The 23,214-nt window shown below is 36.1% G+C and overlaps 1 protein-coding gene across 6 annotated transcripts; it reads left to right on the top strand.

The window, feature by feature from the left end:
- Positions 1 to 95: 95 nt before the first annotated feature.
- LOC110842780 (serine/threonine-protein phosphatase 2A 56 kDa regulatory subunit epsilon isoform) lies at positions 96 to 22,870 on the top strand. 6 transcript variants are annotated; one of them, XM_022088580.2, is made up of 19 exons: positions 96 to 591; positions 1,134 to 1,489; positions 1,699 to 1,734; positions 5,764 to 6,024; positions 13,460 to 13,656; positions 15,889 to 15,920; positions 16,004 to 16,046; positions 16,165 to 16,191; positions 16,332 to 16,424; positions 16,710 to 16,988; positions 17,844 to 17,877; positions 18,032 to 18,067; positions 18,188 to 18,252; positions 18,878 to 18,997; positions 19,082 to 19,108; positions 19,180 to 19,220; positions 19,295 to 19,400; positions 20,051 to 20,106; positions 20,177 to 22,870. In XM_022088580.2, exons 3-19 carry the CDS (start codon positions 1,713 to 1,715, stop codon positions 20,325 to 20,327), a joined length of 1,590 nt encoding a protein of 529 aa, XP_021944272.1. In that variant the 5' UTR covers positions 96 to 591; positions 1,134 to 1,489; positions 1,699 to 1,712; the 3' UTR covers positions 20,328 to 22,870. The 6 variants fall into 6 exon arrangements, with proteins under 6 accessions (XP_021944272.1, XP_021944273.1, XP_035703763.1 ...); XM_022088581.2 differs by having other exon boundaries at positions 1,669 to 1,734; XM_035847870.1 differs by having other exon boundaries at positions 1,134 to 1,734.
- Positions 22,871 to 23,214: the final 344 nt, after the last annotated feature.

The raw sequence follows: 23,214 nt of genomic DNA, 5'->3' as shown, positions 1-23,214 counted from the left end.
TGAGCATTGGTGAACAAAGAAAGGTGTAGGTTGAGGTTGAGCCGACACCTGGAGGGCGGCGGGGGAAACTTGTAGACGGATGATGCTACGACGACGACGACGAACGAAAGAAATTTAATTCATTTCTTTGCCAATCCGAAATTGCTCCATCCACCAAACCAACCAACCAACAACCATTGAAGGAAGAGAGCAATGTTAATAATATCATCCACCACCAAACTAAAAGAACTAAAAGTGATATAATATTCATACCCAAGAGACAGAAACCATTTCGAGAAGGATGACCAAAAGAATTCTCGTACTTACTCTCATCTTCGGTTTTGTTAAAAAATAAATAACGGAGAGAAAGTTCAATCGTGAACACTATTCTGACACGGGACGATAATTGACTCGGTCTTGGGGAAAGGAAGTTTGCGAATAAAGAAAGAATGTGAACTATCAATAAGTGTCAGCCAGTACTGCGGATCGGATGCATCGGATCAAGAAAAAGTCTTTAATGAAGTGATGTGGGTGACGTCGTCGTGTCAGTCCCAGTTTTTGCGGATGTGGCGTTAATATTTGTTTGTCGTCAATTTGGAAAGAAAGAAGGAGGTGAGAGAGACAGAGGAGTGGTCAGACGTACATATATTTGTAAAGAGGTACAGTTTTAGAATGAAATATGGGCCGGTCGACAAGAATTGTCAGTGATAATTCACAATCTAGTAGTCGATAGTTAAACGACAACTGTAAGTTGAACAGACGCAACTAATTTGAGATGAGATTAGAATTTGAACACAAACATTTATTTTTTGTTTATTTAAACAAAATTTTAATAGGAATGACAATACCTTCTCTTATTACAAAATTAGAACTCAGACATTAATATGCCAACCCAGCAAGTGTAACAAAAGTATTGATTATTGAATATTAGCAATGCTAATTTAGCATTTAATATATCAGTTATTCATTCACTTTCTTCTCAAATTTATAGTTCAAATCAAATATGTATCTAGTAATTTGTAATTGTTCATGTCTAGCTAGGTTTTAGTTTTGGATGGCAGACTCTGGCAAATTTTACTTTAAACTAAAACAAAACAATCGGAGTAGTTGGTGTTAATTTGAAGTTTAAACTATTGCATGTTTATTCTTTGTAGTGGACCCTGCGTGACCCCAGCAGCAGTTGCAATCTCCACTCCGAAGTTACTTTGTTCTTCCAACCTCACATCACAATTAATGCAGTTAAGCTATATGGCGAGGACCGAGGACGATAGACCGAATTGTTGTTACCTTCTGATTTATCACCAACTGTGATGTGGTGATGTTAAGAAATTCATTTATTATCATCACTTGTGCCGGTGGTTTTGTGTTCCATAAATTATATAATTCTCCAAGTGCTTCATATAATAAGTTACATTGATTCGAAAGAGTGAAAGTGTTTTGGTTAGTTCGAAACCATAAAAAAGTGACAACGAAGCAACATTAACTGTAATTTGACGGATTTCCTACTTTTGTAAGTGAAGAGCTATCAATGATTGTTTTCGGATGTGTAGTTTTTATTGTTTTTTATGATTTAATAATCTAATTATTTTGTTTGCAAGAGATTTTCTTTTTTACTGCATTATCTTAATTATACTGTGTTGATTTGCATTTCACATCAACCTACCGTTGTTGTTTATTTGATCGTAAAAGTTTTACCCGGTGTTCCAATTGATTTTCAAGTAACTGACGCCACGATGAAGTCCGGCAGTATTGATGGTTGGTTACATTTTTGTTTTGTTTTATTTCGTGCTTTTATTAATTTACATTACATTATTGTATTAATTTACGTTTGCATTATTTTTATTTAATTACTGTCACTGTCGCCACCCACTGTTTTCCGTTTGGTCCCATTTTTGTGATTTCCGATCATTCAAGCTTGCATTATTAATAACCTACCTAACATTTTTATAAAATATAAATCTCCGCTTTAATTATATAATTAGGGGTGACATTAACGCTTTTCATAATTATCGTTTATAATTTTGAATATGACCTTAAAGATTTAGAATTAAAAAATAGGTTTAGAAAAAGTGGTTCTGATAACTAGATGGTTTCACCTGCTAAATATGATAGTGATAAATTACTGAGATGTCTGAACCGGAAAGAAAGTTGCCATCTAATGATTTAGGATTAGTGGTGAAAGGCGACATCAATTATTTGGATTAGTATCTGTTTGAAGAAATTCTACTCTAGGAATGCATATGCAAGTCTAAATTATAAGTCCATGACAAGATGAGATCGCGCTGCGTTAAAACATTATGTAGCAATTCTGCGTTGTATTCGTAAAAAAGAATGTCATATCAATTTGATTTGATTTTGATTCAAGTCAAGTGTTACAGTTGACGACGGTCTGACAGTTATTGGGCATGAACTACTATGGTACTAAATATTAGTCTGGTTCTGTTCATTTATTGTGTAAAGATCAAGCTATCATCATCACAAATGATGTCTGCATTGCAACAAACTTGTAATATAATGAATTCGACGTCTGTTTTTTCACTAGGCTGTGACATACACACCCATCCATACAACACACACATTACCATCATGTCTATCTTTATTCGGTTATACGCTGAAGTGGTGGTGTGCACGAATAATAATCACGTTATTATTGAAGATTCGAGAAATTGCAAGCTTTGCAAACAGCAGCTGTATTATGCAGGATATCGCATTCGCATAGTTTTTATCAGCTCCTTTCAATACATGGGCCAGCCGTCCTGTTGTCGTCATCTCTTTCTCTCATCTCATCTGACTTTTCTTACTCAAAGCTGCTTTAACCAGTTGTGGTCCATTCTCAAATTCGCCATTCGCAGTAAATGCTTAAATATTATTAACAGAATTGATTTGCATTTTCAGTGTGCTGTTTAGTTTAAGAAGCACATAACATATCTATTCATGAGAACGAAAGAGACGGCTTTACTTTTGTAATATCGGGTCAAAGTACACTCATTATTGTGTGCCATACGGTTTAAACATTTCAGGTCATTAGCAGCCTATATAAATTGGTTTAACAAACCAATCAAGTATTTCTGTCTTTAAACACAACCCTCCCACACACACTAATTTAATTTATCGTCATCCTCAGTTAATTATCAGGTGCGTGATATAGGCGTGAAACGAGCAACTTGTTTGATGTGGGTTTAATTTCATTCCTGTTCTTTCGCACATAGCACGCACGCACATCAGATTGACAATGAAAGATAAGAAAGTCACACCTCACATGGCTTTAAACTGTGTGGGCTGAAATTAGCACATCATATTCAAATTTTCACTACATACGTATACTCAAGTGTGTGGTTTAAACTCCATATTAAAATTATTTGAAATGTGGTGATGGACGTGATGGTCAACACATACGCCGTTCATACTACAGCACATAAAGTCATACAAGACGATTAGAGGGACGAAGTGTGTTAATAATTATGCCGAGTACAATTTAGTTTAACGGATCTTCCGGTTTATTAGTACTAATTTGAAATGATCTATAAAAGAACGTTGAGAGTGGCTGACTGCATTGGGATCTAATCGCACTTCTTGAACTTGACGTTTAAAATAAACAAAGTACATACTTAGATTGTCAGCATAAAATTGTCAGGTAGTAATAATTCCAAGCTAACTCGTTTAATTTATGACATCAATTAAAATGTGTCTGTATTTCCGTTCTATTCTCTCCTCTGCCTTCGTGCAAGGAAACACACACAGCACCGCTTTTATACTACTGTGACTATAATAGAAACGCTTTTAGTTATCTTCTAATTAATTGTTAGTAACACACTATTATGAATTCTGCATGAATAATGAGCTTAGTAATCTCTTCGCATAAACTCGCTAAAAATATGCGACAATATAATAGTGCCAGGATGTATTTAAACATTCAATATATTATGCATACAAGTACTACGACTAAACGTATGACTTACTATAGTTCCATTTTACTTCAAATATAATACAGCAAATGAATGAATGAATGAGATGTGAACATTGATTGGTTACTCTGTGGTAGTCTTCTTACAGTTTTTCCTTTAATAGCTCAACCTGACTGGGCGATAGGGCTTATTTTGTAATTATATGAAACAATGAGGCGAGTAATAATGAGCAAATTGAGATTGTGATAAGCGATAAACATATGTAAATAAAAATAACAAAGCTATTATGAATTCTATCACTGACGACGACGACCATACTGTTTTCACATTACTCCTGGTTTCACATAACTTTGCATTATTATTAGCATCAACGGATGATCGACATCCTGTCTTGGTCAAACGATCCTAAAAAACATATATCTGTACTGTGCTACGCAATACTACACATAACAATTGTAGTAAAATACGTACTCCTGTTTTCTTCTTGCTCTTCTGTACACATTCTTTTGAGAGTTTGTTTAATTTGACAAATGCTGAAGTTTGTAAAGTATTTACATATGTACTTTTGATGGCTAGACACTCATTAATGAGACAGCCAGTCCAGCGGCGGTAGCACATTAATGGCTAAAAAGAAAGTTTTTTTTTATAGAAATAAACATGTGAATAAGCTCTTGTCAGAAGAACATTAAGCTTTGTAATAATAAATGATCGTCTCACTTCCACCCCCATTAGCTAATTCACACGTGACCGTTGACCGAATCATAATTGAAACATAAATGTTTATCCATATATAGTTCTTCACAGGTTCCATTTCATAATGAGAACCGCGTGTATAAAGGACATGTGTCATCTATGTATGGTAACTTCCGAACGCGGATTGCGCTGTCAAATCCAAATCCGCTTCAACCAACTAACTAAGTTGCCAATATTGTTCATTATTCTCATATTTTGATTTTAGTAGTGTGGTTATTGAAGGTGTCAAAAGGCGTGTTTGAACATGGCGTAATGAATGTAAAAAATAACAATCGGGAGATTTTTTAACAACAAGTTTTCTAAACTAAACAGTGTGAACCGTCGGGTTATGTCATTTCCGAAATACATTAAGCAGCTTAAAACCTGTATCTACATGCAGAAGTTAGGCCTTAGAACTTAATACTAAAGCACAAAGACGCTGCAGTATAATTAACCTCTGCTTCTGCATTATCAGCTTGTTTGTACTCGTATGGTTATGAACATATGCGTGTTCACTATCAAATCTAGTCTGAATCATTCTACACCCACAAGTCAACACAATGGTTAAATTAAGCTAGACATTTATATGACCATCATTCTAATCTACAAACTTACAAATTTGATTTGACCGGACAAGTAGAATTGTGTCCATAATCTCTCCATCGCAAAGTAAACGTTAAACGTGTGTACAACCAAATGTGACAAGAACGACAAGAAGGCAGCTCCAGAACCAATAATAATATTGATTTTCAATTACTACTATAAACTTACATTTGTTGGTGACGTACCCTCTTTGCGTGCTGCTTCTGTGTCCTGAGAGGATTGTTTTGTGCGGTATTGACTGACTGTATATCGATATATGAATTAAGGAGGAAACGGTAGTATTCACTATGATGACAAATATGATGCAGAGCAAGCAAACGACGTCTCTCATCGAGTGCTTATCGACTATTTTATTAACGGCTTATCAATTTTGCTTGCTCTTCAAATGTTACTTTAAATTACATGGGGCATCATTCGGGTGTAAAAGGTTACTAATATTATGAGGGTAGCACCAAGCTGTTGATTTGGCTTGGGGGTTTTTGTCTGTATATTTGGCCACATCTTATCAATATGCTTAACTGGATTATTGTTTTTTTGAGTAAAGATGGTGATGCGGACGAAGTTGGGAAGGAGTTGACGGAAGAACTCTATCAAGACAACCGGAGACCTCGAATCCAAAGCAGAGGTGACACGGATAACCCCAACATCACTCCCACCATGGCTGCGACCACCACCAACACATTTGTCGACCGGATCGACCCCTTTGCCAAAAGGTCGCTGAAGAAGAAGCAGAAAAAGTCCCAAGGGTCATCACGATATCATCAAACTAATGAAGCCGACCTCGTACCTCTTCCATCCTTCAAAGGTACGACCGCCGTTCTTTTCTATGTTTATAACAACATTTTGTCATCGTCGTTGCAGATTATTATTGAATCACAGTGCCGGTCACGGTGGCGATAAGATCTATTTCTGGTCATAATCATAATCTAATAGTGTTTTAAAAGCGTGAAGGCAGAGATGACCTTTAGCTATGACTTTAGGCAATGAGTGAAAAAAGGTGGAAAGAACTTTTAAGAAAAGTGAAAGTCAGGGAAAAGTGCTTATTGAACCGCAGGACCTTAATCACATCAAAATTGAGACGATATTTTTGGAGGTTAGTATCTGAGAGGTTCCCATTTGTGAGTGTGAACGGTTTCGGCTGATTTTCTACATACAAACGTGTAGGTAATGTAATATGTATACGTAACTTATTTGAAGTAGAAGTTGGTGTGGATGGAAGAGTTTGTGAACGAGAGGAGTGGATGGGAAACTGTTCTGGCATGAGAGACAAAACTTACGTACGTATCACCTAACCTAATCGGATTCAGAAAGCTGGGCAATGACGTCATTCTCCGATTCGGGCTGTTATGTGATGGAAATAGCGAGATTCATTCATTCACTGCCGACGTGGTACCAAAATCTCATCTTATTGGCCCTCGCCCCACGTTTCGTGAACATTTTGGCAAGTTTGTCAACCCAGCAGCAATGCAAATAAAGAGAAAGCACATAACGTGAGGACTCTTGTGACTCTCCAACTTATAACTACCTCAGCAATAATCCCCATTAGAATGTATGAACTATCCTCGCTCCAGTGTTTGTGTATAAAATATGCAAGTATTTACATACATGCATGCATTCAGATTTTCACAAAGGAAACCAAAAGACTGCATTTGTTGCCTTTTACCTAATCTCGGCTTTCCTTTGTCGATATAATCTAAGCTTTCTAACAATGTCCAAAAAGTTCACAATTCTTTTTTACAAGTATGAATCTGTGTCCATTTTATTTCTCTATTTGTGGTACAATTGCTCCCTTGGATTTTCCCTTTCAAACCCGATATCCGATTCTGGTTGAACTTTACTGTATTAATTATGTAATAAGCGTGACCTAATGCGTTTATGTCATACAATTTTGACTGTTGTCCAATGCTGATCCCTCCAAGGTGGACCACTTTCACTCCCTCGCCCCTCACTACTACTGGTTTTTGTCAAGGTCAGAGAAAGTCGTGCGTGATTATGCTACGCTTCTTCTCCTATCTGGGCTTCGTGGAGCAAATAACTTTAGCCTTGTTTCGGAAGAGAGAGAATTTGGTGGTTTTCCCCGTCCACTCGACTGAGCCACCAGCTCGAATCCCCTCCGCCCAACACTCCTCAAACCCTTTTACACCTCGCTCAACTTTCACTTTTAAGTTGTGCTGTACTTAAATGGTTGAATGCTGGTCCAGCCAGTTCTACTTGTTCCCCAGTTTGAATCGCTACTGGGAAATAGGGAAACGTTACAAAATTGGATAAGTTGAACTGAAGAAGTTGTCAAATGTTCAATACTTTTATAATTTAAACAGGTTAACTTGCTTAAATACCACCAATATCCTAATATGTTTCGCGAAAATGTAAAAGTCCTAACACATTTTTTAAAGTTTACTTCAAGTGCCGGATACCTAACTGAGGAGGCAACACTGGGTCTCGTTTATTGACCATGAGCGAGTGAGAGAGAGGCAAATAAGAAATAAATCCTTTCTTCTCTCCTCGTTCCCATTGCATTGTAAAGGTTAGGAAAAATTATAAGAAACCGAGGCAGATAACGGAGATAACCTGATGTAACTATTTGTGTTTTTCGCTGCACGTACTCTACTATGCAAGCAATGTTAGAATGTTCAGGACAAGATGATTGCAACACCTATAACCATTTGCTGTTGAATTTTGGGACCCCATCGTTGTCATACGTATCTGTTATTACATTAAATGCAGTAGTGGGTGAGCATTTCTGATATGTTGCAGGCAGAGACAGAGGATGGATTATTAACGTTGTTTTGCTCAAGATGAAAGTGGAATCTAGCCAGATACGAGATAGCATACCGCCCATTTTGTGATTTTAACTTTCACCCTAGGATTTCTGTGTTCTGTAGTCCGCACGACTGACGACTCTTTGTTTCTGATTAATCAACTTGACTTTGTCATAACATGATACCAGCAGAGAAGGGCTGGAGATTTGCACATATATCCAGGCAGATCCTACATGTCAAATTTGATTTCAACAAGCTCAATCTATTCGATCATGATACAAATGCAAAGTGCAGAATGAAATGAGGTCATTTGGTTGACTCGGAGGGCTCATTTCATATTTCATCCCAGTTCCTCTTAATTTTAATGCAGTGCTGTTTTGTTCCTTTTGCATTCCAAGTTTCTCATTTCGAGGCAGGTCTCTGGTGACTGTCTGTCACATCAATGTCGCGTTCGCGTTGGATGAAGATCGGCAAAAGCTCAAAACTTGTAGGTTGTGAAATGAGGTTTTGCACTTTCCTTCCCTTTATGCCGCATGAAGCAAGTTGGAAGTCACGACCACATTGAAAAGCAAGGTCGAATTGGATTGAAAATGTGGTTCCCCATTTGACTGTTCTTTCAAATGAATTTTTTGATTGATCCTCTGACTTTACTTTCTCAGGTTTTCGCAAAAATTAATCATATGACATGGATTACAAATAATATTGGTTTATTGCATGATTGTGTATTTGTGTACGGTTGGCAGTCTTGTATCGTGGTTTGCAAACTATTGTAAATTTACCTAGCATTTGAGGAAAATTCGCCAGCGAAAATACTTCTTGTCGATCGGAACTCACTGCACGGCACGATAGTATTAAATAAAATGCGAGTATCCGCCTGCACCTTAGTCTGTGCGAAAGATGAAGTTGGTACATGCGAATTCCATTTCTCTAGTAAAAAAATTCACTGGCTCGCGTGTCCTTGTACGACTTGGCAAATATCTGATCTGAAAACGCTATTGAGATCGCACGGGGAATTTTAGTTCATGCCTTCTCGTCTCATTTCATTCACTTACTGATGATGATCTGAGCTCATCGGTGGTGGTCTGTCGTAGCTGTCTTAAAGATATAACCTCCTTTCCTTACTTCAATGCTAAATGTAGATGTATTATGTATTTTGTGACATGCAACATCAATCCTACTACCCTTCTAGATGTTAGCTATGATGATGCTTTTGACCCGTGCCGTACTTGAAATGATGAGTGGAATGGCACGACACGATATCAATGTCGAGCGACGCTATTTATCCAATCTCCGTGTTAAAAAACAAAATTAGGTAAATTATGTGATTTGCGTAAAGCATACATATACCGATAATGTGAGGCGTAGTGAATATGTAGTAGCGGGTAACAGAAAGTTGGAGCAAAATATCCTAAATGAATGCAATTATTGCATGATGTGACCTTTCCTTTCCTTTTGGTGGACTAGTGCATGACCAATCGATATATTGGAATTGTCAAATGTGAAAGTTACGGGTATATTCATGGTTTGGAGAGAAAGTTGGACACGTGTGAGGGACGAAGCTGTTTTGACAACGGCACCATAATGTGTAAGAAAGCTTGCAAAGATCAGTTTAAAATAATCTTTTCTTTTGTCATGTCGTGCGATTCCTGTGAGGTTTTCATTGATTATTTTAAATTGCTGACTATTCCCCCAGATCGATATTGTCATTTTCAAATTTCAATAAGTATTGATTATTTTATATTTAGTCTTAAGTGATGTGACACGCTGAAGGTATAACGTATTGCGGCTTTGGTTATGATTTTACACTAAAATTTAAACTTTGGTATTTTATATGGACTGATATACATAATGTGTATTACAAATAACATTTTTATTATTTAAAATCCAAGAGCTGGATGAGATAAAAGGTCAACCAGGCGAGACGGAGCTGATAATGGTGTAAATTCTTGGCAAATTGGTGTAAATTGACCCACTTTGATCTACTGATGTACATATGTACTTACTTATTTCTATTTGGATGATGGATTGCAAATGTGGTTCGTTTGCCTTGACAGTAACCGTTGACCAAAGTATAAATGCCTTCTCAGTACATAAATATTTGTGAATATATAGGATTTAGATTTGAATATGCAGAGCTAAATGTGTACTAATGGTGCATTGCACCTGGAAAACACAAAGTGTGCAAATACCAATAATTCTTTTGTTATTGTTGTAAGATGCAACATGTAACTGGATTTATGTATCAGAGATGACAATGTCCTCAATGACAGTCAGAACAGCCTACAGAATGCGATGAATATTATGATGCTGCATCTCGTATGATGACGACGGGCGGTCTGGTTTGTTGAAACGGGTGCGGTCTTCGCTCTCACGTCAATTTTGTATCGAACCGTGTCCGAATGTATAATTGAAACTCTAACAACAATTCGATGTCTCTTGTCCGTAACCACCAGCCAACCAATAAAGCCACCATATTTGGTAGTACAGTGAAACCCCAATTTATTTTACTATCACTGAAACATATATGTGTATGTAGGAGTTTGTCGTAAGCTAAGCTATATCATAGGAAATTCCTTATGAACTATGTGTGGTTTTAGTATACGTAGTTTCATGTTAGAAACCACGAAATTCTACTTATATGCTACTGCGTATACTAGACAAGAAATAGAAAGGAAGATAGAGACACGAATTCATTTACCAAAAAAATTGGTGGCATTCTACCAGTTCAATTACTGTAATTGCACCGTTTTAAATGGACTTTGCAAGTGATGAGACTGGAGTGATACGAAACTTGAGAAAAAAAGAGTGAACACAAGTACGTGTACCTAACATGGCGGAAGGAATATAATTCTACTATGTGATGCGACGAAAATATGAACTTATGGAATGATGATGAAGTTAAGCAGGAAAATGCGAATCGTGTCATCTTCTTTACCATGATGAAGCGCAGAGCCGTGACATTTTCCTGTTATTTCGGGCAGTCGGGTTGGTTGTCTCGCTAAAGCGTAATATAAAAGTGGAATTTGTGTGGGAGAAAATTGAGTTGAAGAGTTGAGACAAGAACAAGACGGTACGATGATGATAAGCTACGGGTGAACATTTCGTTTCGTCCACGTTTTTCTTCTTTGGCCTACAACATCCAACCACACTCCAGCCACACCTCGTTGTGATATAAAACTGACAAAGCGGGTAGTGAGGGTAGTGAAACGAGCGAATCAATCCTGCATCAAGAAAGTCAAGGCACGTTTAAAGAGAAGCGACAGCACTCATCCTTTCATCCATGCAATCTTGCATGGATGAAATTACCTTTACCTGTCTCCACCGCTAACCACATAATTTCATTAAAATGCAAATATTTTACCAAAAAGTATATACAAAGTGTATGATGCGGGTCATGTTTAGTAGTGCAGTCTTTAGTTATGCTCCATAGACTCCTAATGTATGTACGTATTATTGGCTGCAGGGGAAAAGTTTCAACAAGACCCGATTTTGCAGATTGTATGTATAAACACGTTCCAGCTCACATTCAAGATCGTAAGTGTCTGGCATTGAAAATGGGATAATGGGAGCTGAAGGTGGTTGTCTCGTAGCAAGGGTATGCATATGCGGGGCCAGTGCACATTTTGCTATATATGTAGTAGATTGGCTATAATTATTTCCAGCTACACGCTGGTTGTGTAAAGTAAACACCACCCAACTGACGACCTACTCATAAGAGTAGTACATTGATTAGTGGGAAGTGAAAGCTCCTTGCCTTGTAGAAGCAAAACACAAAGTTACCTCGATCTCGATAGAGCGAGAGAAAGATTTCCCCAGTTTGTTTGCTGTGAAGTTGGTTCGTTAGAGGAAGTGGAGGTCTTCTTCTTCGTTACGTGTCTCATCGTCTCTTTTTGGGTCTCTAGTTACATTAGTGTTTGGCTGGCTTATTTCTCTCTCTTTCTCGTCCTTTCCCACAGTAAATTGATCAGCTAGCCTACTCGTACAATACATTTAAATGACGAATGAGTCCGAATCCTGGCATATCCCAAGAACATTTCATACTTCGTGCTTCGTTTTGTACACAGAACTAGTGGTTCTTAAATATATGGTAAATTATTTATATTTATATTATGCATTTGTTTGGAGGGAATGAGTTGAGCAGAAAATATTATGGGCTTTGAATGATATGACATGATCTACAGGCATACATGTAATGCGACGTGTTTGTATTATTTCAATTATTTGTATTATTTGAAAGCTATTTATTTAGCTACGTTAGAAAATAGATGAAGGGTCCAACTCGCTTAGTGCTTAGAAAGCAAGTTATTGAGTGGGAACGAACTAAAGCCTCAAAAATTGAATCTGGAAGATCTTGCTCACTTTACTTTCTCTGGATAAAAATCAATGTTCTCTTTCTCCAGTTCAAATTTCAGACCTGAAACGAATCTGCTGGACAGTTTTTCCCCTCGTCTCAAATTCTTTGCACCGTAGTTTGACATAAAAAACATTACAGAAGTATCAGGAACAAGGAATATGTTTAGTCCAGGGCCGTAGTGATGGGAGAAAATTATTTTCTGGGTGAGGCCGAACTGAATTAGATAAATTTCCACTTGACTTGACTTTTATTATTGTGCATATTGTGCATACAGTAGCATTGACGATATTGGTTCATTTCTCGCCTATTAGGAAGTGAGTTGGAACTTTGTTGCCAGAGAAAGGTTTTTAGACAAGATGGTGTAGAAATTAAAAAAAACGCTGATATTCATTTTCACGTCATTTACGTCCGTGTCTATGTCTATGTCTTCCTTACTCAACTCTACTCTCTTATTGCCGTCAGTTTATCATGTTTGGCAGCGCAACTGCTGACTGGTGAGAGTTTCTATTGTCTGCGAAAGAGAGAGAGAGATGGGCAGTGATTTTTTTATGACTGCAAGGGCATAACTCGAATTGGTGAAAGTCGAAGATTGGACCTTCATCGTGCTTCATAAATCGTTTCGCAATCTGCCAAAGCTTTCGCTTTCAACTCAGAGGAGGTGATGTTTATGACGAAGGGATCTTCCCTGCCAATGTTGTTGCACGCTTAAATGGGTTCATAAAACAATATAGTATATATAAATAGACTCTGAAATCAATTTCATACATTGTAATGACGCATAAAACCAACGTGTGAACTCACAGACAAGTTCTACATAAGCACCTGAAATGGAGCACGCATTTTAGAGGTGTTACGGTGACTTGCAATACCTATCGTTCGTTACCGTTTGTAACATTTAGAAAAAAATCGCCATCTGGAAAATCGAAAACGAGGAACTAAACAATCATGTTTTTAGGTAGAAACTGTGTGACATTTATTTATAAGAATCAAATGGTGTAAATCTGCTTTAAAAACTATAAAATATAAACGGATAAATGGAACGAAATTGTTGGAGCTAACATCTTATGACATGCATTTAAAAATTTTGTAATTTAAAAGTAATTGATTTTTTAAATAAATATTTCTAGATGTACCACCTGCGGAGCATGAAGACTTATTTGTCAGAAAACTACGCCAATGTTGTATAGCATTTGACTTCCTCGACCCCGTTGCGGACTTGAAGGGCAAAGAAATAAAGAGGGGGGCATTGAACGAGCTGGTTGACTACATCACAGCCAATCGGGGTGTCCTCACAGAGCCCGTGTATCCAGAAATCATTCAAATGGTAAGCACTTTGCCTAAAAAAAAGCAATTACAATATCAGATTATGCATTCTTGATGAAATTAAGGAAAGCATGCCCCTCATCGCATTGCATTAGTCGACTACTTTCGATGAAACCGTAGATGCACTCTTTCATTCTTTTGAAGTTTAGCCTTTGCTAATACATACATCTAAAAGAAAGACGCGAATTTCTTTTTATCCATGGCTAAACGTCAGACGAATGCAGGGTACAAATGTGTGGACACTGCAATAAATATTGCAATTTAGAATCGCGATTCAGATAAACATGATCATCTAATTCCTTGCTCTCTTAAAAGTTTCTTAAAAGTAAAAATATCTCAACTTGACGTTTGACTCATGCGAGGAAGTAATATAATAAACAATGGAAATGTTTAGAAAAAGTTGTCCGTGGAATTGGTGTACGTCATTGTTGAACAGTATTGTGTAGGTTCATTCCATCGTCCTATATGTACTGGTTTTCTTTCATAGTTATTAATGTGGTCGTACAACAAAAGGTGTATTGTTGAAAACCATGAACCGACCAGTGGCAGATCGTGCATCCAATGACGCAGAAATCAGTGAAAGCTAATGGGAGTAAAAGTGATGGGGAGGGGACTAGGAGGTGAAAGCTTTTAAGTCGTAATCGTAGGTTAAGGAACAAGTTTTGGATCGGCCTAAGTCCTCACGCATTTGGTTGGTGGCTTGGCTGTGGTGCTGATGGATTAATATCTGGTATATCTACGTACATGTACGTGTATAATAGTATGTATAGCTACATGCCCTGGTTTCTTGAGCGTATGTTTTGAGTAGAAGTTGCTTACTCTACACAGACTTGCTTTTTGTCATTGGAAGAAGTGGACTTACATAAGTGGAAACTTAGGGCTGACACGGGTGGAACTATAATGGCAGGGTGCCCTCTCTTTTATGGGTTCACATACAAGATATATCGTCACGTCAAGAATACAATTCAATGTTTTTACTGTACCTCAGAGACTTAAAAAAAAGTCTTCATAGTTTGACGTATGACCTGTAATTCAAATGTTTCTTCATTAGCAATCATAAATCACAAGAATGAAAAATATAATTTCAGCCAATGCCTGAACTGGTATGCAATTTCCCATTGGAGGACGAAAACGTGCGCATTGTGTGACACATCAATTCATGCTCATTAATTCATAACAACAATGCCCGCAGTTCTTAGTGAAAGTTCTTGCCACCACTAATCGCGATACAGATATGTATGAATGGGATAGATTGGGTTTGAATGAGGTGTTTGCTGGATAACCGTACTGAATACTGGACGATAAATTCTGAGAACTAGGTTTATTGATGGACAGATTCCTTAAACATCCAGCTCAATAGAAAAGAAGACTCGTGGAGAAAGGAGGAAAAGTAGGAGAAAGTTGGTCTCCAGATGAAACAACGCTCACTTCAGTGAAGTAGGGTCAAGGGTCGGAAAGTAGAGAAAGAAAACCTCGTTTTACGACCGACGAGTAGTCAAGGAAAGTCTCTGCTGGCGGATATTCGTCGTGAACCAAATGCTTCTTCGGGTGAAAGTAGTAGGAAAGGATGAATGTGACAGCATATCACCACCCAAAGTCACCAGATAAATATATACTCACGAGTATAAAGAGAGGACTATACACTACTAGAAACATCTACAGCCACAGGGATAAACATACATTGAGAACCCAAAATCCAGACATCTTTCTTCTGTTTACTTGATCGCTTGGCCGTTTTATTGGTTGATAGTTCCATTTAATTGATGAAAACAACGATGCAATACACCATAAGTTATAAATCATCCAACGGTATCCATGTTTTGCCACCAAATTTGTAGTGCTTTGCTTTTGCACAACCAGCATTATGACTATTAGAATAACCCAGGACTCAGGACTCCTCCGTGCTTTGCATAAGTGAAAGCAGCTTTCACAAATCAAATAGAAAATCCCTATTTCACCGAAATTATGTACTTCATGGACATTTTGACATCGGATTTACAGCAGTTTAGTGCCCGAGTGTTTCTTGTACTTTCAGATGCGCTTAGCTGTAGGATATAAATAGTTTGTAAATATGCACAGTGCATAATACAAATCTGAAATGGAAATACAACTAGCATCGAAGTTGTTAATGATTTGTTATTCATCTTTAAACATACCGAGAACCTAAATAAAAGCAATACAATATGAACTTAATTGTGATAGCGTTTTATGCATTGTTTCCACTGTATTTTAGATTGCTCGCAACCTATTCCGAGCATTACCGCCGTAAGTCAATTTATTTATATTCACATTGGGATTACTGCTTATTTGGGAGTATTTAATCTTATTCTTTTCCTGCCTTGTTTTAGTCTCCAATCCCCCGACTTTGATCCTGAAGAAGACGACCCAACAGTAAGTGTAACTTGGAAAAATTTGTCACTTCATCAAAAAATAATTCAAAGCATATATATAAATACACTATGAAGTGATTATCCAATACTCTGCTAAGTAAGCTCATTTATTTTTTCAGTTCGAAGCTTCTTGGCCCCATTTACAGGTAAGTTGTTGGTGAATATTTTAGCTCTTGCGACATTTTCAAATTATGAAAGCCTCCTGATTCAATTATTGTTGCTGTTGCTGTTGCTCTTGGACTATTTATTTGTTACTAGACTTTTACTGTATAACAAATATTTGCAGTTGGTGTACGAATTCTTTTTGCGTTTCCTGGAATCTCCAGATTTTCAACCTAGTATTGGGAAAAAAGTCATCGACCAAAAGTTTGTGTTACAGGTAAGAAGCCCGATCTCTATATATCTCATGTATTGCTAGTCTGTCATCTTTGTTCTTTTACGATGGTATCAAGTACAAAATTTAGATTTGTAAGATAAATATTGATAAATATTTGTTGTGATTAAAGTGAATTTAAGCCGAAAGTTTAACTATTATTTGTCTAATTCCCAATACGAATTTGTATCGATTTATGTAACGTCAATTCATTCTTGAGTTTGACTGTGAAGTTGCGAGCTCTCTGAAAAGACGATTTCCTTGTACGACGCATTTTTATTGTATTTGCAGCTGTTAGAACTGTTCGATAGTGAAGATCCAAGGGAGCGAGATTTCCTGAAAACAGTGTTACATCGAATATATGGAAAGTTTCTTGGACTGCGTGCATTCATAAGGAAACAAATCAATAACATCTTCCTTCGATTCATCTACGAGACGGAACATTTCAACGGAGTGGGTGAACTGTTGGAGATATTGGGGAGCATCATTAATGGCTTTGCATTACCTTTGAAAATGGAACACAAACAATTTCTTGTCAAGGTTCTCATACCACTTCACAAGGTGAGGATGGTAAGAGTCCGAAATCGTAGGTTGTGTGTGCCTCGCGAATTCAATATTTATTATACTTTCACTTTGCTTTCTCTTCTCCTTTCTCCTTGAAATTATTATTTTTCTGGACATACTTTCCCTGTATTTGTACCTACTCGATTTGCATGTGGCCTGACTTACTTTTCAAAGGGACTAATAATAAGAATTCAAAAACTCGATAATATATTGCATAATGATATATGTGTATCTAAATACTAGAAATTTTATATTCTACCTTTTGTGTATGTATCTACATGTTTATATGCATTGACTTTCTGCCTGCACAGTAATTGTCCTTTGTGTGTGGTTCAAAACTAGCTTTCTGACTAATTTGTTTAGTCATTCGGAATTTTTTGCCATTTTCAGAATTTGTTTGTTTTTCTTCCATGTCCATTTTTATCATTAGTAAACCGCTGCTGCTATATTCCTTTGTTACGAGAGTAGTGGCTGTACAAATTGGGAAAGTGTAATCATATCTATTTATGTTGTCTCTTTCGTTCTTTTTCTCTGCTGTTCACGTGCGCGTGTGTCTCCTCTGGTTAAATAAATGGCCTGCACATGAATAGCTTGCTACTTTTATTGTTATTCAATTCAATGATAAATGGACATGCAATTTCATTTTGGAACTTGTGTTATGTACTTCAACTATTGGCCGATCTACAAAACTCCAAGAAAAATTGCTGCCTACCTCCTCGTTCAAATGTTACGTTTATTTATTTCAGAATAATTATTAGCATGCTATTTATTTGAGTGAGGATTTCACACAACACTTGATCCACTTTTAAAATCGTTCGCGAAAATAATTTGAAGTTTAATGACATCTTTCACTTTGCATAGGTTCGGTGTTTAGCACTTTACCACGCTCAGCTGGGTAAGTACATTAAATTGCCTTATGAATATCACTTAATGATTTGTTGAAGTACATTACAAATTAATAATCCAAGCAATATTGACATTGCCAAATATAAAATTCGAGAAAGTAGTGAGCATCTGTTCTAATTAATTTGTGGTATTCTTTCATTCAGCCTATTGCGTGGTACAGTTTCTGGAAAAGGATGCAAGTAAGTATGATATACTCAATGCAAGAATCACTTCATAACTGAATTGAGATATTTCCAAAATTCAGATTTATGTATGTGCTGTTGATTTGTGCTTAAAGCTGAGCTGTCTAATTTTTGCAGGTCTTACCGAACCTGTGGTCTTGGGTCTTTTAAAGTTTTGGCCGAAAACTTGTTCTCAAAAGGAGGTAAATTTGAGGAAAACTGAAAGTTTTATGACTCGAGCTAATTTTATACACGCGGTTTTAATTCATGATGAAATTTAGTCAATTTTATTTTATGTGTATCTTTATTACTGTGTCTTTCCCAATTTATCGCATACATTGCACACGTACAACAACAGTGATGTACCAGTGGCGACAAATGTCAATATACCACACACTTAAAAACAACTATTCTATATTAACTAAGGAGTTATATAGCTTAATGTTTAATAGTATAGAAATTCCTCATTTCTTCTAATTTTTGTTGCTTTCAATTTAAAAATTGTAAAACTCATTTGTTATACATTCAAAGATCTTGGCAGGTCATTCGACAGTAGATGGTTCTACAATCTACAGATTTCTTGTACAATTAAGATTTTACATTTTGACATTGTTCTATCAGATAAGGTCAATTTGTTAGAGTTGTAATTTTTGTAGACATTTTTTTAATGTTGCCATAATTGTTGGAACTATATTTCCTTTAAATTTTACTCGTCTTGTCCTTGATTTCACCCTTTTAAAACCAGAATGACCAATTTTCAATCATGAGAAACAGCGACTGTATACTGATTTGAAAAGTTATGTATGAAAAATATGTTGATCATTTCAGGTTATGTTTCTTGGCGAAATTGAGGAAATACTAGATGTAATAGAACCCACGCAGTTTGTAAAAATTCAAGAGCACTTGTTTCGCCAAATCGCCCGGTGCGTTTCAAGTCCTCATTTCCAGGTAATCCAGTTGAACTGAGCCATAATAGATTTTTCTTTAATTGTACGTCATTCAATTTAAATACTCATGTATTTGCTATACTAGGTGGCTGAGCGTGCATTATATTTCTGGGTAAGTAATATACATTATTATTTGAAAACAAAAAACATTAGTCATTAATTTAACTTTTTTGAACGTTTCAGAATAATGAATACATAATGTCGCTTATAGAAGAAAATAATGGGTAAGGAGAACAATTAAAATGAAATACATAGAAGAACTGTTTCACCTCATGTGCTTGTATTTTTTCATTCTCAGGGTCATCATGCCAATAATGTTCGCTGCATTATATCGAATTTCGAAGGAGCACTGGAATCAAACGATAGTCTCATTAGTATACAATGTACTGAAAACCTTCATGGAGGTATGTACTGCAAGGAGAAATATTGGGGGTGTCAAAGGACGCGTTTTGACATGACAATGTGACAATTAGTTTCTTTAAGTGCCCACATACCCACGTATTACAAAGTAATATCACAAATTCAGTGTTACTTATTTCCCAAGTTCGAATGATAGTTTCATCCCATAATTTATGTTTTTTAATGCTAATAACCTTATCTCTGACACGTAACCTCTCAGAAAAATTAATATTTTAATTTTAAGTGATTAAAATCAATTAAATATTTTTGTACTCTAAAATAGATCATGTAGATATTAGCCAGTAACTTGTTGTTTTCTCCCTTTCTAATTCTGGCTTAGTTGCATAATTGCACACCTCTTGTGCAATTTAGAAAATAAAAAGTTAATTGCATAATCTTTTCTTGATAGCCATTTACGCTTATTTTGTGTTGGCTTGAACCAAATGAATTGAACGACAAAATTGTTAGTGTAATCAATTTCCCATTACTCAGTCTTTAGCTATTACACAGAAATGTCACCGGAATACTCACAATTGACCACTTGACTTGAGCTATAACCCAGCACTAATGACACTATATAACCATTAGTTGTAGGATGCACACCTTATTTGCGGTCTAGCGTCAATAACATTTATTGATGTAATTCTATTTTCAGATGAATCCTGATCTGTTCAACAGCTTGACCACATCATATAAAGCCGAACGTCAAAAGTAGGTCGTTCACAGTGTAATTACATTTGGGTACTTGTTATGTGTATAACATTTGCATTTTTGTTTATAGAGAGAAAAAACGTGAAAAGGAAAGAGACGAACTGTGGAAGAAGCTGGGAGACCTAGAATTAAGTTATCAAAATGCAAATAATGTAGGAAATTTAAATAGTTCGGGTAATGCCATTTCAACATCTGACCTCCCAAATTCGACGTCGAAATAACCCATTTGGATCTGCTCCATCTACAATTAATTATTGTCAAAACATGGAATGAAAATCAAGCGGCGTTACCAGTTTGTAGTTTTTAAAGAAGAAATTAGATCGAACGAAAAACGACGACATCTTCTCGACGACGATAGTGTTTCTACGACGAATGTTATTGATACTTAAGAGAGTGTCCATACGGCTCACAGCTTTTTATAAGTTATGACAAAATTGAAAAAATATGAACTGCCCGAGTAACAATCATCTATGCAATTCCCATATTTACATAAACTGTATTTTGTTAAAACCGCAAAATTTCAATCTGAAAGTACATATTATTATTATTCAAAGAAAGGTTGATACATATATTACTCTTGTATGATCTGCAACTTCGTACATATTATTGTTTGTTCCTCTTGCAGACTTTTCTGTTTTCTAGTGCCATAATCCACAACATTATTGGGGTGGCTTCAAGTTGTTGAAAATCAATGTTTTTTCCTTATTACTTTAAATACTGTTACTGCTATTACATATGCTTTTGCAGTCAACTTGGAAATTGGCCAAATGTGTTTAGGATGGAAAGGTTGCATACTTATTTTGAGAAATGTTTTTGTAATAAACACGTTGCGCTACATCGGAATTTGTCACTACTTGTTATGCTACTTGGTTGGTCTTACGTAAGAGTCGTCGTCGTTGGGATGGATTAGATAACCCACGTTCTTGGTCGTCCCAGCAAGTAGGTTTTAGTCTGTGACGGAAGCGGGTGTTGGGTGATTTGCAACATTCTTTTGATTCAGGAGCACTTGTATACTTTAAAAGCATAGAACAAAATTGTCCTTAGTTAAATTAGTACTTACAAACTATTTCAATAATAATTGTGACGCATACATACATCTATCTGATGGCTGGCTGGGAAATTACTGGGGGATACTTACTTGGATGACTTTCTTGGGTCAAGATAACTATAATTTTATAAGGAATGGAATGCTCACTCACTCGACTATTTAAGAGCCCCAAAAATTAACCTTTACTACCTACTACGGCCAATAGGATATTAAATTAGTGACTGACGATGACGATGATCTATGCTAATAATAATACATATATAAAAGCACATTCAAAAGTAATAAGTTTGAAATGTAACTCTTTCTAGTACCTCATCTCCCACTACTGCGTGCGAAATCAGAGTCGACTAGAACTGCAGTTTCACTTTGAACATTTTGAAATTGAGAGTGGAGACAAAAAACTACTACTCTTGTTAATCTGGTGTAATTCCTCCTTCCTTCAACAATAACGGTTGGTAGGAATGAACTGAGTCATAATTTATGTCTCTATTTTGCGTACGTTGTTCGAAGAAATGTGTACGAGTAAAATTCAATCACTTGCTGTATCTTCCATCTCTAAAAAAACTTATACAATTTGAACTACTGTCTAAATACCTACATACCTACCTACACAAACACGAAAGCGACTTTGTTGAGTAAAAATGAAAACGAAGAAAATTGCGTAGAAAAGATGCTGACTTACTAAAATATTTTAATTAACATAAATAGGATCAATTGCAATTTAATTAACTTATTAAGTGGGTTGGATTAAGTAGTCAGCAGGGTATTTAGTTACGCCAAGAGTTACAATGTAAATATTAAAGTCTATCGTAGCACTAGGACTGACAATTCGCTATAGTACCTTTAATCCATATTATTATCATTATTATTATCATTGTTATTACTATTGTTATATACCAAAAGTGTGTGTAGCCGACTGATGGAACAAGAAGAAGAGGTTTAATGAAATCTTAAGTCAGTTGCCCGTGTATAATACAAAAGTTAACTCATATAACATATATGCGGTATTTTGGTTGTATTGTAGCATTATTATTGTCATTATCTTTCTGTATTGATGGATACTTTTAATCAACCTGACTAATTAAGCGAATCACGTCGTACTATGCATGTAAACTTTAACCTGAACGAAAATTATTATGGATTTGGAGGGTCTGTAATGAATTGCAGATGTTCATTTGGCATGGTAGGATAATGGAATATAAAAATATCAGTCAGATTAATTGTTTGGAGCCCCACCACCTGAACACACCCAACAACCTCGGTTTCATATAATGTTACTTTTACTATATACGTATATCATATGGTAATATATATAGTATACATCACATACCCTGTCATCCTGTCCACTATTTATTATTATTATTATTATTATCAAAACCGTTGTTCTTTATTTTCGGTTGTACGCTCATGAGTCATGAGAGTGTTGGATGCAGTCTTAATAACTTAATTAATGATCTTATCATGATATGAGTGTGAGAACTTACAAAAAACCTTACATGAGTTGCTTTCTGTTGTGCATCGATGTGAATGTGTCGCACTAATTTGTAGACTTTAAATACAAAGTATTTTAATTTATATTATGTGTCATTATCATTGTTTCTTTCATAATGTTCAACGGTTCGTTATCGCTAGGTTAAGTAAAATATTTAATCTAGTGGATTTAAACATTGTGATTTTAAATTTTAATGATTAAAGCTTAAAATTAACAAAGTGAAATGTCGTCTGTTTTGATTTACGAGTCGAATTATTATATGACACCGAACAGCATATCATGGTTATGATACTGATTTGGTTCAGCGTGACATTTAGATTCATTCCATCCACAGCAATCCTACAATGGAAGATGGTGACGCCTGAAACAAAGAGTCAACAAAGGTGGAGACCTCGTCATCTAGAGATCTAATCCTAAGTGAAATCTTGAAGAAAAATTTACATTTGCAGATTATTGGCAATGCAAACAAATTTAAATAATTTTCACACTTTTCCTACTTTGACAATTTGTTTATCTTGCGCAATCACTGAAACTTCGGCTTATGTCACGAAGAGGGTGTGATAACAAA

The sequence above is a fragment of the Folsomia candida genome, unplaced genomic scaffold, assembly GCF_002217175.1.
Source record: "Folsomia candida strain VU population unplaced genomic scaffold, ASM221717v1 Fcan01_Sc002, whole genome shotgun sequence".
In the NCBI taxonomy this organism is placed as follows: Eukaryota; Metazoa; Arthropoda; class Collembola; order Entomobryomorpha; family Isotomidae; genus Folsomia; species Folsomia candida.
Note: the sequence above shows the minus strand (reverse complement) of the source record. Positions and strands in the feature narration are given on the sequence as shown.